The 15,046-nt window shown below is 43.2% G+C and overlaps 1 protein-coding gene and 2 long non-coding RNA genes across 52 annotated transcripts in view; 2 read left to right on the top strand and 1 right to left on the bottom strand.

Moving 5' to 3' along the window:
• PTK2 (protein tyrosine kinase 2) overlaps positions 1-15,046 on the top strand; it is a 357,319-nt gene that overhangs the window by 315,541 nt on the left and 26,732 nt on the right. For 29 of the 50 annotated variants that reach the window (XM_077944105.1, XM_077944073.1, XM_077944110.1 and 26 more), the window contains one exon: positions 14,381-14,443. The exons of the other annotated variants lie outside the window; for them this stretch is intronic. In XM_077944105.1, the coding sequence (XP_077800231.1) occupies positions 14,381-14,443 (63 nt within the window). The remainder of the gene's footprint in view (positions 1-14,380; positions 14,444-15,046) is intronic. 50 annotated transcript variants of the gene reach the window in all.
• LOC144330872 (uncharacterized) lies at positions 3,164-5,692 on the bottom strand. The gene is made up of 2 exons (XR_013397462.1): positions 5,319-5,692; positions 3,164-4,060 (listed from the first exon to the last, which is right to left on the bottom strand). It is a non-coding gene; the product is annotated as an uncharacterized LOC144330872 (long non-coding RNA).
• LOC144330866 (uncharacterized) lies at positions 4,054-5,281 on the top strand. The gene is made up of 2 exons (XR_013397456.1): positions 4,054-4,909; positions 5,239-5,281. It is a non-coding gene; the product is annotated as an uncharacterized LOC144330866 (long non-coding RNA).

Genomic DNA, 15,046 nt, shown 5'->3' with positions numbered 1-15,046 from the left:
GTTAGTTTTACAACTACTCCTTAAAACTTGCAATAGGCCGGGGCCGGGCACAGTGGCTCAAGCCTGTAATCCCAGCATTTTGGGAGGCCGAGACGGGCGGATCACGAGGTCAGGAGATCAAGACCATCCTGGCTAACACAGTAAAACCCCATCTCTACTAAAAAAAAATACAAAAAACCAGCCGGGCAAGGTGGCGGGCGCCTGTAGTCCCAGCTACTCGGGAGGCTGAGGCAGGAGAATGGCGTAAACCCAGGGGGCGGAGCTTGCAGTGAGCCGAGATCCAGCCACTGCACTCCAGCCTGGGCGACAGAGCGAGACTCCGTCTCAAAAAAAAAAAAAAAAAAAAAAAAAAACTTGCAATGGGCCGGGCACGGTGGCCTATTTGGGAGGCTGAGGCAAGCAGATCACCTGAGGTCAGGAGCTCGAGACCAGCCTGGCCAACATGGTGAAACCCAGTCTCTACTAAAAATACAAAAAGTAGCCAGGCGCATGCCTGTAATCCCAGCTACTTGGGAGGCTGAGGCAGAAGAATTGCTTGAACCAGTAGGCAGAGGTTTCAGTGAGCCGAGATCATGCCATTGTATTCCAGCCTGGGCAACAAGCGAAACTCCATCTCAAAAAAAAAAAAAAAAAAAACCTACTTGCATTAATATGGCTGGATGTGGTGGTTAATGCCTATAATCCCAGTGCTTTGGGAGACCAAGGCAAGAGGATCACTTGAGCCCAGGGGTTCAAGACCAGCCTAGGCAACACAGCAAGACCCTGTCTCTACAAAAAATAAAAAAAATTAGCCGGGCATTGTGGCTTACACCTATGGTCCCAGATACTTGAGAGGCTAAGACTGAGTCCAGGAGTTCTAGATTGCAGTAAGCTATGATTGTGGCACTGCCCTCTAACAGATCCAAAATCCCTGTATCCAAAACCCATAAGGGCCATGTGTGTTTCATAATTCAGTATTTTTTAAATACTAAAAAGTTAGTGTAATATGCTGAACATTATACATTATTTAAGACTCTAACAACATGCCAGAGTTAAAACCACCAGTATTTCTATAGCAAAATGCAAATAATCACATTAACAGTTAAATAAAGATTATAAGATGCTTCATCTGTTCAGGTTTTACTACCATATTAGTTTGTTTCAAACATAGAAAAGCACACTTAACATTTTCAGAACTTTTTAGGTTTTAGAAATGAGGATAGAGGAATGTGGACTTGTCCTTTTATTATCTTCATTTTAACAGAACAGGAGAGAGAGACCTAGAGAGCCTCTGTGCCACAGAGCAAGACGGTCTCTTACAGGAAAAGAAAAAAGAAAGAAAAAGCTTGCGATAATGGATTATTTGCTTTTATAATTATCTTTTAGGGATAAATTTCTCTAAAATTTTAGTAGTGTCATTTTGGGCTCAGAGCTATGAGCATTTGTTTGGTTTTTCATTACCGCATTGTTTACCCAGAAACAACTCCTGCTTCCATGTCAGCTTACATATAAACTATTGCATCTTGCTACTGCAGGCTGTGTAACAAGACAGCTAAGATTTGCCTTCCTGGCATTTATGGCTGATGTGAACCTCCTTCCGGATGTGTCTGGACATATGCATGGGAAATGTCTTCCTTCAGGCAACCCTTATTGAAAACCACTTCAGAAGTCCCTTGGGGACAGAGAGGAAGTGGTGGGACAGAGCAATCTCTGTATGTTACTTGACACAAAGGTCCTTTTAGACTCATGGTCCCTGCTGCCAAGCAATTCTGTGCCCTCAGCCTCAGAACTAAGGACTGTGAGAACCTATTCCCCACTCTCCTTGAACCCGGAATAGCTATTTCAGTCTTCCTGTAGTTGCCTCAATCATATTGTGGCCGAAAGAAGCCAGGATTCATAATTTAGAGCCAGTAACTTTACCTGGTCTCTCATGCTTTGCATCATTAAACATTCACTGACACTAACTTTGTGTTAAATTTAACCAATTTAGAATTTTGAAAGCATAGGATAAAACTTTCCTTCTGAATTAAAGCAAATCTTGAGATTGTAAGGCAGATGGGAAAAAAAATTGTTATTTTTAGCCTGGCACGGTGGATCACACCTGTAATTCATCCCAGCACTTTGGGAGGCCAAGGTGGACAGATCACTTGAGGCCGGGAGTTCGAGATCAGCCTAGCCAATATGGTGAAACCCTGTCTCTACTGAAAAAAAAAAGAAAAAAAGGTGCAGTGACTCATGCCTGTAATCCCAGCACTTCGGGAGGCTGAGGCGGGCTGACTACTTGAGGTCAGAAGTTCGAGACCAGCCTGGCCAACATGGCAAAACCCCGTCTCTACTAAAAATACAAAAATTAGCCAGGTGTGGTGATGCGTGCCTGTAATCCCAGCTACTCAGGAGGCTGAGGCAGAAGAATTGCTTGAACCTAGGAGGCAGAGGCTGCAGTGAGCCAAGATGGCACTCCAGCCTGGGTGACAGAGCAAAACTCAAAAAAACAAAAATTAGCCAGGCATGGTGGTACACACCTGTAGTCCCAGCTATTCAGGAGGTTGAGGCATGAGAATTGCTTGAACCCAGGAAGAAGTGGTTGCAGTGAGCTGAGATTGTACCGCTGCACTCCAGCCTGGGTGACAGAGTAAGACTCTGGAAAAAAGGGAAAAAAAAAATGTTATTATTTACTACCACTAATCTGAGTGAATTAATTTGGATATTATATCTATTCTAAGAACATATGTTCTCTAGCCCTACATTTCAAAACTATTTTTTGTCCAGATAGCCTCTTTTACCAGGCAGCATTGATTTGTATTTTTAAAGGTAGATGTTATAAATTCTCCGAGCTAGAGTTCTTGTATTTCAGTCCCATATATGACTGCATTTGGACAAAGGGTTTGCTACCAAATGTTGTGAAATGCTACTGCTGTTCTATTGCTCTGACAAAGAAGAACATCAGGAAGAGCAGAAGAGGACCCTGTGTATCACTAGGGGTATTGGGGGAGGCAGCAGAGTGTGGATAGCATTTGAGCCAAGGCTTAAAGGAGAAATTGGAATTTTTAGGGCAGACAGGCTAGGGAAATACATTCCAGGAAGAGTGAAGAGTGTGGGTAATGACATGGGGTCAAAAGGCTATATTCCAGCCAGGCACAGTGAATAATCTCAGCTGCTCGACAGGTTGAGGCAGGGAGATCGCTTGAGTCTAGGAGTTTGAGAGTAGCCTGGGCTTAGCAAGACCCTGTGGCAAAAAAAAAAAAAAAAAAAAAAAAAAAAAAAAAAAAAAAAAAAAAAAAAAGCCCTAAAGGGAGGAGGATCAAGTACCCAGAATTCCTACAGTATATTATATAAAATGTCTAATCTCTAACAAAAAATTACAAGACATACAAAGGAACAGAAATATATATGAATGATACACAAAAGAAAAAAAGACTGTTGTGGCTGGGCACAGTGATTCACGCCTGTAACTCCAGCACTTTGGGAGGCTGAGGCAGGTGGATCATCTGAGGTCAGGAGTTCAAGACTGGCCTGGCCGACATGGTGAAACCCCGTCTGTACTAAAAATACAAAATTGGCATGCCTATAATCCCGCCTACTTGGGAGGCTGAGGCAGGAGAATCGTTTGAACCCGGGAGGCGGAGGTTGCAGTAAGCCAAGATCATGCCACTGCACTCTAACCTGGGCAACAGAGTGAGACTCTGTTTAAAAAAAAAAAAAAAATGCACACACACAAACTGTATTATAAGAACTTCCTGTATCTGGATGTGACCAAAGCAGAGCATGTTTGTGGGGAAATGGAAAATATTTCTTACTATGTGTTTTGGGTTTTATTTTTACCTTAATAACCATGTAATTGGAGCATCTTCATTTGGTCCTAAACCTGTCTGTTGGGTAACTTCTGAGATAGCTTGCCTGGTGCTAAACTTGGAGGCCATGATGGCATCGAGGCAATTTCCCACTCAAGTACCTTTCCTTTTTTTTTTTTCCCCAAAACAGGGTCTCACACTGTCACCCAGGGTAGAGTGCAGTGCAGTGGCACAATCACGGCTCATTCCAACCTTGACCTCCTGGGCTTAATCTGTCCTCCCACCTCAGCCTCCCAAGTAGCTGGGACTACAGTCACGCACCACCACGCCCAGCTAATTTTTGTTTTTGGTAGAATTTTATCATGTTAGCCAGGCTAGAACAAGCATCTTTCTTAATGCTCGTAAGTTGGTATTGTATTTTTATCTTTGCTTGTTTTCCTTACTAGACTGAGCACCTCATGAGTGCAGAGACCATGGACCATGTCTTCTTTTTGTGTCACCTCAAGGATGACACATTACCTACACCAGGGTTTCTCAGCCTGGGCATTGTTGACATTTGGGACTGGGTAATTCTTTGTTGTAGGAGACTGTCCTATGAATAGTAGGAGTTCTTAGCAACATCTCTGGCCTCTACCCACAAGGTGCCAGAGAACCTTACTGAGTGCCAAGCGTGAAGCTTGAATGAACTTCTGTATTATGATGTGCAGTCCTGCGTTCTCTCCCCCAACCCCCTGTACTCTCACACATGCTCACTCTCACCCTTTCTCTAATAAAACATAAGTTCCTTAATGGCAGCAGCTGTGACTTAACTGTCTTCATCCTGCTTCATTTTTCTCCTAATGTTTCTCACTGTGTGACAATGTCTCACTTGTTTTCCTGTCTCCTCCACTAAAGTGTAAGCATCACAAAAATGAGAACTTTATTTATTCAGCACTCTCCCCCAGCTCCTATAGTACCGTTTGTTCAGCAGTAATAAGGCTCAAGCAGTATTTATTAAGCGAATGAATGTACCGCCATACAGTGTTAAGCATCTAAATGTTAGAGGTCAAGAGGGAGGAAGGAAGAATCTGGGGCAGGAATCATAGCGTTTGTGTCACTATTTTTCATCTAAAAACAAGTAATGCATGAACCCTGGGGAAGTAGATATAATTATTTTACAAATGAATAAATTAAAATGTAATAGACATAAAAGTCATGGGGGACCTTTTAAAGTTCAGTTCCCCAGGACTAGAGAATTGCAGTGGATCTGGAAAGGCCAAGGACCTAGAGTGATAAGAAGCACCCCAGTTGATTTTTGAGACGTGGTCCCAAGGTCACTCTCTGATGTTAGGCCTGGCAGTGTTTTTTAAGATTTGAAGCAGATGTCATCTCAGAAAGATCACCTTAGGGTCGGGCACCGTGGCTCGTGCCTGTAGTCCCAGCACTTTGGGAGGCCGAGGCGGGTGGATCATCTGAGGTCAGGAGTTAGAGACCAACATGACCAAACCCCATCTGTACTAAAAATACAAAAATTAGCCAGGTGTGGTGGTGCTGTCCTGTAATCCCAGCTACTCAGGAGCCTGCAGCAGGAGAATTGCTTGAACCCAAGAGGCAGAGGTTGCAGTGAGCTGAGATTGTTCCACTACACTCCAGCCTGGGTGACAGAGTGAGACTCTGTCTCAAAAAAAAAAAAAACCACTTTAGCCTTGCCTTGGTGACTGATGGCTCAGAGGGCAAGATAGGAAATGCAGAGATCCATTAGGAAGTTGAGTGGTCATTCAAATAAATGACAGCAGGATCTAAGCTGGAAGAGGCAAAGTGGGAAGGAGCAGAGAAAACAGACTTAAAAGGGACAAGATTGGTGAATTGGTATAGGAGGTCAAGAGGAAGGAAGAATCCAGGACAGAAATCATAGCATTAGTGTCACCAAAAGTAACATTGTGCTACAAAATGAAATAAAATTCAGAATGAGGAGTCCATGTCAGGGAAACATGATGATGCCAGGTTTGGACATTTGGGATATGCAAATGGGAATGCAGAGGAGGTGGCTGGATATCAGGCATAGAGCCCCCAGGAGGTGGTCTGGGCTAGAGATTCAGATTTTTAGACAGCCGCATGGAAAGCTTGGCAAACTGGGAATAACGCCTGGTGCAGGTGTAGTGTGAGGACTACCCTGACCATCTGTCAGTTGGAAGGTAGTGTGTGTCGGATGTAGAAGCGCTTGTGACACTGTCGAGTGGTGATGGTGGCAGCTAGGTGTCTAGGTATGCACACACATGCTTTATGGTCCTTCATTTGGTGAAGGGACTCTAACAATGATAATTGTATCTCATTGTGGTCCTTTTTATGCTGTGTATGTGTAAAAATTACTGTTGGTTTCCATGGTATCTGCTATTTACAAGCTTGATTCTGTGCCTTGGCCTTTGGCATGAGCTAGACCCAGAGCTATTGGTCTGTGTCCTTGTAGCCACCAGGCCAGACCACTGCACCTACTTTTAGGTTAATCAGGTCATTGTTGAAGCTGTGTGTCATAAGTCTTTCTGTCCTCTTAGGCCAAGGAAGCTTCCAGTACAGGGCTTCTCAAACTGCATGGAAGGGCCAGTTTGTATCTTTCTAAACCGTTGCAGACCAATACTCTTGTAAAATAAAATTTCAAAATCATTGACTAGAAAGACATAAAAATATAAGCCAGACTTTTTTGACGGCCCAAAAATTACTGTTTCAGATTGCTATAAAAATGTCTAAAGATGCTTACCGGGCCGGGCACGGTGGCTCACGCCTGTAATCCTAGCACTTAGGGAGGCCCAGGCGGGCGGATCACGAGGTCAGGAGATGGAGACCATTCTGGCTAACATGGTGAAACCCTGTCTCTACTAAAAAATACAAAAAATTAGCCAGGCATGGTGGCAGGCGCCTGTAGTCCCAGCTACTTGGGAGGCTGAGGCAGGAGAATGGCATGAACCCAGGAGACGGAGCTTGCAGTAAGACGAGATCACGCCACTGCACTCCAGCCTGGGTGACAGAGCGAGACTCCGCCTTAAAAAAAAAAAAAAAAGATGCTTACCTGCTGTTTTCATCTTCATAAACTGGTTCATTCCCAGACCCACCCAGACCTACTGCTCTGGTCCTGCCATTTACTTCAGTAAGGTCAGCTCTGCACCGTGTTAGATAAGTTCTGTTCTTATTTAAAAAATTAACTTGCTTTAGTATTACCCAAATTTTAGATCAAAACCGATGTCTTTTGAATTCCTTCTGCTTTCAGAGATCACATCATCACATCATTTTTTATGGTTGCTACTGCTAGTCACATCTCTTACTTTTTGAGTACTTCAGTGGGTCAGGAGTCCCTCCTCTGGATCTCTGCATTATCTCAACAACTCTGCACAGAATGTGTTTTATCGTAGCAGCCCAGATGCTCTTGCTCAAGGTCAGGTGGCCCCACAGAAGATACTCTGTGCTATACCTAGCTCTCCTTTTTTTTTTTTTTTTTTTAATTGAGACAAAGTCTCACTCTGTGGCCCTGACTGGAGTGCAGTGGCACAATCCTAGTTCACTGCATCCCTAACCTCCTGGGCTCAAGTCATCCTCCTGCCTCAGCCTCCTTCCAGAGTAGCTGCGACTACAGGCATACGCCACCAAGCCTGGCTAATTTTGTTAGTTTTTTTTATAGAGATAGGGTCTCACTTTGTTGTCCGTGCTGGTCTCAAACTTCTGGGCTCAAGCGATTCTCCCACCGTGGCTTCACAAAATGTTGGGATTACAGGCATGAGTCACCACGGCTGGTCCCACACTCCCTTCTCTTGTTCCCACGTCAGATACTGTCCTTTCTGAAATAGTTCTGTGCCTGCAAATATACTCTAAAAGCTGTCTTACAAAGTGAGTGCCAGAGAGTGCTGGCAACCTTAGTTAGAACCTCAGTTGGTTGACAGAGCTTTCTTTCCTATTGGGCATTGCTTAAAAATAGAGTAACTTTGCAACTTGCTTCTTTTTATTACTGTGTGCACAATAATTTTCTAATGTGGTACTATGCTTAAAACAGGATTTTAATTTTAAATGAGAAAGCCCTGTCTATATAAAGCCTACTTTGTGTTTTGAGAAAGAAATATGTGAGCATTTTTCCCTCACATAGCAGATCCAGTCAGTCTGAATGAAAGATGAATGCCAAGACAGGGAACTAGAAAGCAGTGGCACAAGGCTGTCTCTCTGAAGCCAGGCTGCTGTCCCTGCATGTGCTATGCAGCAGGGCCACAGCTCTCCTATTTTTGCCCTCATACCAGATTCCAGATTTGAAAGCAATACAGTATAGTGAAAAGAGAAAAGACTGAGCTATAAACCTTAAATTTGAAGTTTTCCAGAGCCATACCCACCCACATGAGAGTAGAGACTGTAGCTAAACGGAAGTGTTTTTTTGGTTTGTTTTTGTTTGTTTGTTTTGAGATGAAGTCTCGCTCTTGTCCCCCAGGCTGGAGTGTGATGGCGTGATCTTGGCACACTGCAACCTCCGCCTCCCGGGTTCAAGCAATTCTCCTGCCTCAGCCAGCCGAGTAGCTGGGACTACAGGTGTGCACCACCATGTCCAGCTAATTTTTGTATTTTGAGTAGAGACGGGGTTTCACCATGTTGGCCAGGCTGGTCTTGAACTCCTGACCTCAGGTGATCTGCCCACCTCAGCCTCCCATAGTGCTGGGATTACAGGCATGAGGCACCGCACCTGGCTGAGAATCCATTCTTTCTGATTGACTGTCTCTGGCTGTATCGCTCTTCAGTTCCCAGTGGGCCCTCATCTTTCATTCAGGAGGCCATGTGTGCTGTATGAAAAAAAAAGCTCAAGTATTTATTTCATTCACAGAACACAAGTAGATTTGATTTTAAATGGATAAGCCTTTCTCATTTTAAAATTAAAATCCTGTCTTCAGGAAAATACCACATTAGGGAATTACACATTAAAGAAAGTCATTTCATGAAATTTATATAGAAATAAAAACAGATTAATTCATGTAAACACATGAAACATAATAGCTTACTCTATAGGCAAAAATATAAATGAGTTGCATTTTTTGTTTAAGTAAAACAGTAAATATTTCCTGCCTATAGAAGGTACTTACATCTGTTGACTGATTGAAGCCCACCTCCACTGTTGAAGAGCTGTGTTACCCCAAGCAACTAAATCTTTCTAAGTCAAGTTCCTCGTCTATAACATATCTCATGTGCCTTGGATATTAATTGAAGCATTCCTTCAGCAAATAGTTACTACACATCTATGTGCACAATGCTGCCAGGCACTTCTTCAGTTCTGATAATGACTGATTGAGGTAGGTATTATTCTACCTATTTTACAGGTGAGGAACTGGGCCTAGACAGGTTATATGCCTTGTCCAAAGGGGCATGGACAATCAGTTCGCTAGAAAAATGCACAGAGCGTTCATTTCCTCCACCTGTTTGTCGCGTGTTCTACCAGGTAACAGAGATGCAGCGGTGAAGCAGACAGCTTCATAGCCTCTGTCTTCATGGAACTTTGCATCTCATAATAAGAAACAGAAATGTTCAACTATTTGGGGAAAGGGAGGAGGAGAGGAACAAGTCACAACAATATATTTGAGTATCTTCTTTATGAATTGGTTGAGAGTTCTAAGATGACAGCACAGTGGTGCTAGGGCGCAGTGAGAGAAATGCCATCACACATTACTGACGTAGATGAGAATCAGGACAGCCTTGAGCAATTTGGAAACTTATACCAAGATTTTTCAAATGTTCCAACTCTTTGACTTAGGAATTCCTTTCTTAGAAATCTGCTCCAGAGCCAGGCACAGTGGCCGAGACAGGAAGATCACTTGAGCACAGGAGTTTAAGACCAGCCTGGATAACATAGTGAGACGCCCCCCCATCTCTAAAAGAAAAAGGAAAAAAATCTGTCCCAGGGAAACAATCAGGGACTTAGTCAAAGATTTGTATACAAAGGTGTTCATCTACAACCTATTTATAAAGGATTTTGAAAATGACCCTAATGTCCAACAATAAAAGAACTGTTTATTTTAACTCTTATGTGGCACCAACTTAGTACTTTGCAAATGTTAACTCATTTCATCCTCCTAACAATCCTATGTGTTGGTTACAGTTACTGTTCCATTTTAGAGATGAAGAAATTGAGGCCCAGGTCACACAGCTTGTAAATACTGGAGCCTGATTTGAACCCAGGCCACCTGGTGCCACAGCCCACACCCTTTACTACCATTGTCTATTTTATGATGATAGTCATGCAGTGGAACATTGTGCAGCCTTAAGCATTGTTTTGTCAGCTTGCCCTGTGTAAATGTTATGTGAAGGCTGCAGAATCATATAATGTGGTTCCATGTTTGTAAACATACATTTACACCACAGTATTAACTAATGATAATTACTTTTACATTTTAATTACTCCATAATAACTAATGACAATTATTTCCAAATGGTAAGGTTGAGTGATTTGTAATTTTTTCATCTATTTTCGCAGTATCTTAATTTTTCTACAGTAAGTGCATGTTTCGTTAGATTATTGACAAATGAGGGTATATACGATATTTTAAAATAACCAAAATCCTGTAACTATTAAATGACCACATCATAACTTGGGCCTGGTGGGTCTTTTGTTTTCTTAGACTGTAGCTCTAACTGGGCATGGTGGCATGCATTTGTAGTCCCAGCTACTCCAGAAACTGAGGTGGATGATTGCTTGAGGCCAGGAGTTCGAGGCTGTAATGCACTATGATTGTGCCTGTGAATAGCCACTGCACTCTGACCTGGGCAGCAGATCAAGGCCCTGTCTCTTAAAAATAGAAACTGTTGGCCGGGCATGGTGGCTCACATCTGTAATCCTAGCACTTTGGGAGGCCAAGGCGGGTGGATCATGAGGTCAGGTGATCGAGACCATCCTGGCTAACACGGTGAAACCCTGTCTCTACTAAAAATACAAAAAATTAGCCGGGCGTGGTGGCGGGCACCTGTAGTCCCAGCTACTCGGGAGGCTGAGGCAGGAGAATGGCATGAACCTGGGAGGCGGAGCTTTCAGTGAGCTGAGATCGTGCCACTGCACTCCAGCCTGGGCGACAGAGGGAGACTCAAAAAAATGAATAAATAGGCCGGGCGCAGTGGCTCAAGCCTGTAATCCCAGCACTTTGGGAGGCCGAGACGGGTGGATCATGAGGTCAGGAGATCGAGACCATCCTGGCTAACACGGTGAAACCCTGTCTCTACTAAAAAATACAAAAAACTAGCCAGGCAAGGTTGGGGGCGCCTGTAGTCCCAGCTACTTGGGAGGCTGAGGCAGGAGAATGGCGTGAACCCGGGAGGCGGAGCTTGCAGTGAGCTGAGATCCGGCCACTGCACTCCAGGCTGGGCGACAGAACGAGACTCTGTCTCAAAAAATAAAATAAAATAAAATAAATAATAAAATAAAATAAAAATTGTTGTCCTTCCTGCTACAAGAGAGTCAAACCTAATCACCTCCACTCTCTGTTTAGAGCCCTTCAACAAAACCCCTAAGCAGACCCAGCTCCCAGCTTGTCCCTCAAGTAAATGGGCAAAAGAGGAAAGGATAGTTTCAGACATTTTAAAAGTTGCAAGAATGGTACAAAGAATTCTCACATTCCCTTTACCTGGAGTCTCCAGTTGTTAACATTTGACCTCATTTGCTTTGCATATTTGTACATACCATTTTTTCTGAACCATTTGGAAGTAAATACCAGATATCCTACTTTTTAAAATAGTTCAATGTGAATTTCCTAAAAGTAAGGATGTTCTCTTAAATAACCACAGCCGAGTTACCAATGTTGGGAAATTAGCAATAATACAATACTGTTAGCTAATCAACAGACTCTTCATGTTTTACCAGTTGTCCACAGAATGTCCTTTCTAGAAAAAAGTCGTGGATCGTGAGATGTATTTAGTTATCATATCTCTTGAGTTTCCTTTAAGCTTGAACAGTTCCTTGGTCTTCCCGAAATCTTTCCTGACCTTGATATTTACGTTGAGTAATGTTCTGTGAATTGTCAACCTGAAGTCTCGTCTTCTCAGGTACTTTTTCTCAAAGTCCATTGTGTTTTGGAATATTTTTCTTAAGTATATCTGGGATGTTTAGGCCCCAGAAAGCTGCCTCTTCATTCAGACAGTAGCAGAACCTCAACATTCCATGGAATAGAATCTGTGAGTTCTACTCCATGGAATAGGACCGCCCCAGCGAGTTCCCCTTCAGTTGCCAGTTGGAATCAATGGTTGAAATATTACGTGTGTTTGCCTGGTTTCCTTTCTGTCTATTCATGTCTATCTTACCTGTCAGAGAAGATTCTATGCTGGAAGTCAGGAACTACCTACCTCTCAGTTTTCTCTGGAGCTCTTTCACACCCAACCACAGCTGTCCACAACTAATGGGATAGGCCTCTCTGGTAAGACACAGCATACTTTCTGCCATAGTCGCCAACTGCATGCCTCTGGGTTTGACTTCCCCTGTGTGGGCATTAGTTATATATATCACATCTGCAGTAAGAATTCATTTTTTAAATTATTGTTCCTTGATATTATAGTACATATAAACACCGTACAATGTTTTAAGTTATGCTTGTCAGAGTTTGGAAATACTTATTCTAAACTTTTCTGGTTTACTCATTGACAGAGTTCTAACAGAGCGAAGTCTTGCTTAGTCACCCAGGGTGTAGTGCCATGGCACAATGGTAGCTCACTACAGCCTCAGACTCCTGGGCTGAAACCATCCCCCCACCTCAGCCTCTCCAGTAGCTGGGACTCAGGCACACACCATCATGCCCAGCTAATTTTTAAAATTTTTTTCTTTGTAGAGACGAGTTCTCACTATGTCACCCAGGCAGGTCTTGATATCCTGGCCTCAAGGGGTCCTCCCACCTCAGCCTCCCAAATAGGTGAAATTGCAGGCACACACCACCACACCCAACACTGCATTTGAGGATTTAGGTCATTTTCCACCTATATTTAGCTATTGTTTTTAAATGAATATTTTTACATTAAAGAGAACATCTTTTTTTTATATATTAGCATAGAGGTTAATTCAGTCAACATTGATGTGTTGAGTGCGCACCAGCTGGAAACTGTGCCGGGCACTAGGGATATGGGGCTGATATACATGAGCTGTTTTGTAATTCTGTTGAATGAACAGGTAACAAGTAAGTTGTGACTTTTGCCCTCTTTGCTTACTCTCTGCTACTGTTGTCAAGTCTGTCTATTCTGTTTCAGGATGCCTCTGATTATTAGAATGTTTTTCCATAAGTGAGCCAAAGTCTGCCCTAAATTCAGGGACAACACGCAAGTTTCACCTTTTCCCACATGGAATCCCTGAGGACTGTTAACAGCAATCAGCCAGAGCCCCCTTTTAGTGATTAGCCATCAGGAGCTCCTTTACCCACTTCCTGGTAGGAGCTGTTCTCAGACCTTAGCCAACTACCTGCAGGCACTGTGCCTGAGAGGGAAAGAAAGGGGGAAGGGAGGAAGAAGGCAAAGGACACTGCAGGGCCCCTGTCCTGGAAAGTCTGTTTACCTCTGAGCCATCAGAGGATCACTCTTATCTTAATGGTGGCTGTGTCCTTTACCAACTTCCTACTACACCCTGGCACCCACCACTGACCCCTGCTTTCATTAGAGATAGTTAAGACAGGCAGAAAGCCTAGGAGGAACTGGTACAATGAAAGGGGTTTGGGCTACAGCACTGGAATTGGAAAAGAAGGGAAAGGTGAAGCTTATGTCTCGATCCCCTACCCAACAAGTGGTTGCAGATGGTGTGCTCAGTGACAGGTTCAGGTGTAGGGAATAGGAGATACACAGACAAGTAAGACATCAAGATGCTCCATCTCTAATGAGGGAAGTAATTGTGCATGATATGTGCCAATGTAGAGAGATATCTGTAAGGCACAGGCTAAGAAGCGACCAGCTCTGCTTGAATTAGGAAACATGCTGCCCAGAAAGGGTATCTGGCTGAGCCTTGAAGAGTAAACAGAAGTGTTCCAGGCAGAAGTATGTGGCCACTGTGGCTGAAGGCTCAACGGAACCCATGCTGCAGGGCACGGGGTTGTTTTGAGGAAAAGCCTTTCTGCCCTGTTCCTTCACCATAAAGACATGTAGCCTACTTCGTTTATTCTGATACTGGTGAAATTTCTGTACTATTATTTACATGAAATCTAGATTTATCTGTTTGGTTGCTATATTCTAGATGCAGTGTGGGAAAGCAGTCTTGTAATTGAATTCATTTGCTGCTTTGGCAAGACAGCCAAATCCGTATGAGCCATATTCTGTCAGAAAGCCGCAAGTAATGCCTGGTATTTTTATCCTGGGGTTGCAGGTCTCAGTGAAGAAGAAAGCCTGCTGTGCTACTTGGAGTAGAAGTGAAGTGTAGGTTCTCCAGCACTGGGTGGGCCAGTGCAGGTGCCAGTCTGTAAGGTGTGCGTGTGTGGAGAGGAATGCGGTTCTTCCCAAGGCAGCCAGCCTTCATTCATCATCACTGGAATTCTTTTGAAATTGGGGAACTTTCCACTATGAGAACAATTGTGTTATAAAGGAAGGAATTTAATACAGAATCTGTCAATAATTTTCAAATCAAAAATGAAATTGTTTTGATTTTGTTTTAATTTCTTCAGAAACCTGATGTGAGACTCTCTCGAGGCAGTATTGACAGGGAGGATGGAAGTCTTCAGGGTCCGGTAAGCCTGAGTTTTCAGCAGGATTTGATTTCCAGTTCTCCTGTGCGTGGACCATCAATGTTTATGTCATAAGATTTCCAAATTGACTAATAGTTGTAATAGGGAACAGAATATTCTATAAATAAAGTTAACATTTTAAGATTCTGAAAATCTGTGATGTACAGCCTAGAATTTTTATTCAGATACAGAAGTTGTCTGCACTATTATTGATAAAGGCTTTTTCATTTAACTTTTATTTTCATTTCAGGGGTACATGTACAGATTTGTTATATAAGTAGATCGCATGTTGCTGGTGCAAGGGCTTGGTATACAGATCATTTGGCACCCAGGTGATAAGCATAATACCTCATAGGTGGTGTTTTGATCCTCACCCTCCTCCCACCCTCCACCCTCAAGTAGGCCCCGGAGTCTGTTGTTCCCTTCATTGTGTCCATGTGTACTGAGTGTTTAGCTCCCATTTATAAATGAGAACGTGTGGTATTGGTTTTCTGTTCCTGTGTTAGTTCACTTAAGATAATGATAATTACCTCTAGCTTCCACCCATGTTGCTGCAGATGAAATGATCTCATTCTTTTTGTGGCTACATAGTATTCCATAGTGTAT

Source organism: Macaca mulatta, chromosome 8, assembly GCF_049350105.2.
Source record: "Macaca mulatta isolate MMU2019108-1 chromosome 8, T2T-MMU8v2.0, whole genome shotgun sequence".
NCBI classification, from domain to species: domain Eukaryota; kingdom Metazoa; phylum Chordata; class Mammalia; order Primates; family Cercopithecidae; genus Macaca; species Macaca mulatta.
This window is presented reverse-complemented; position numbering and strand designations above follow the sequence as displayed.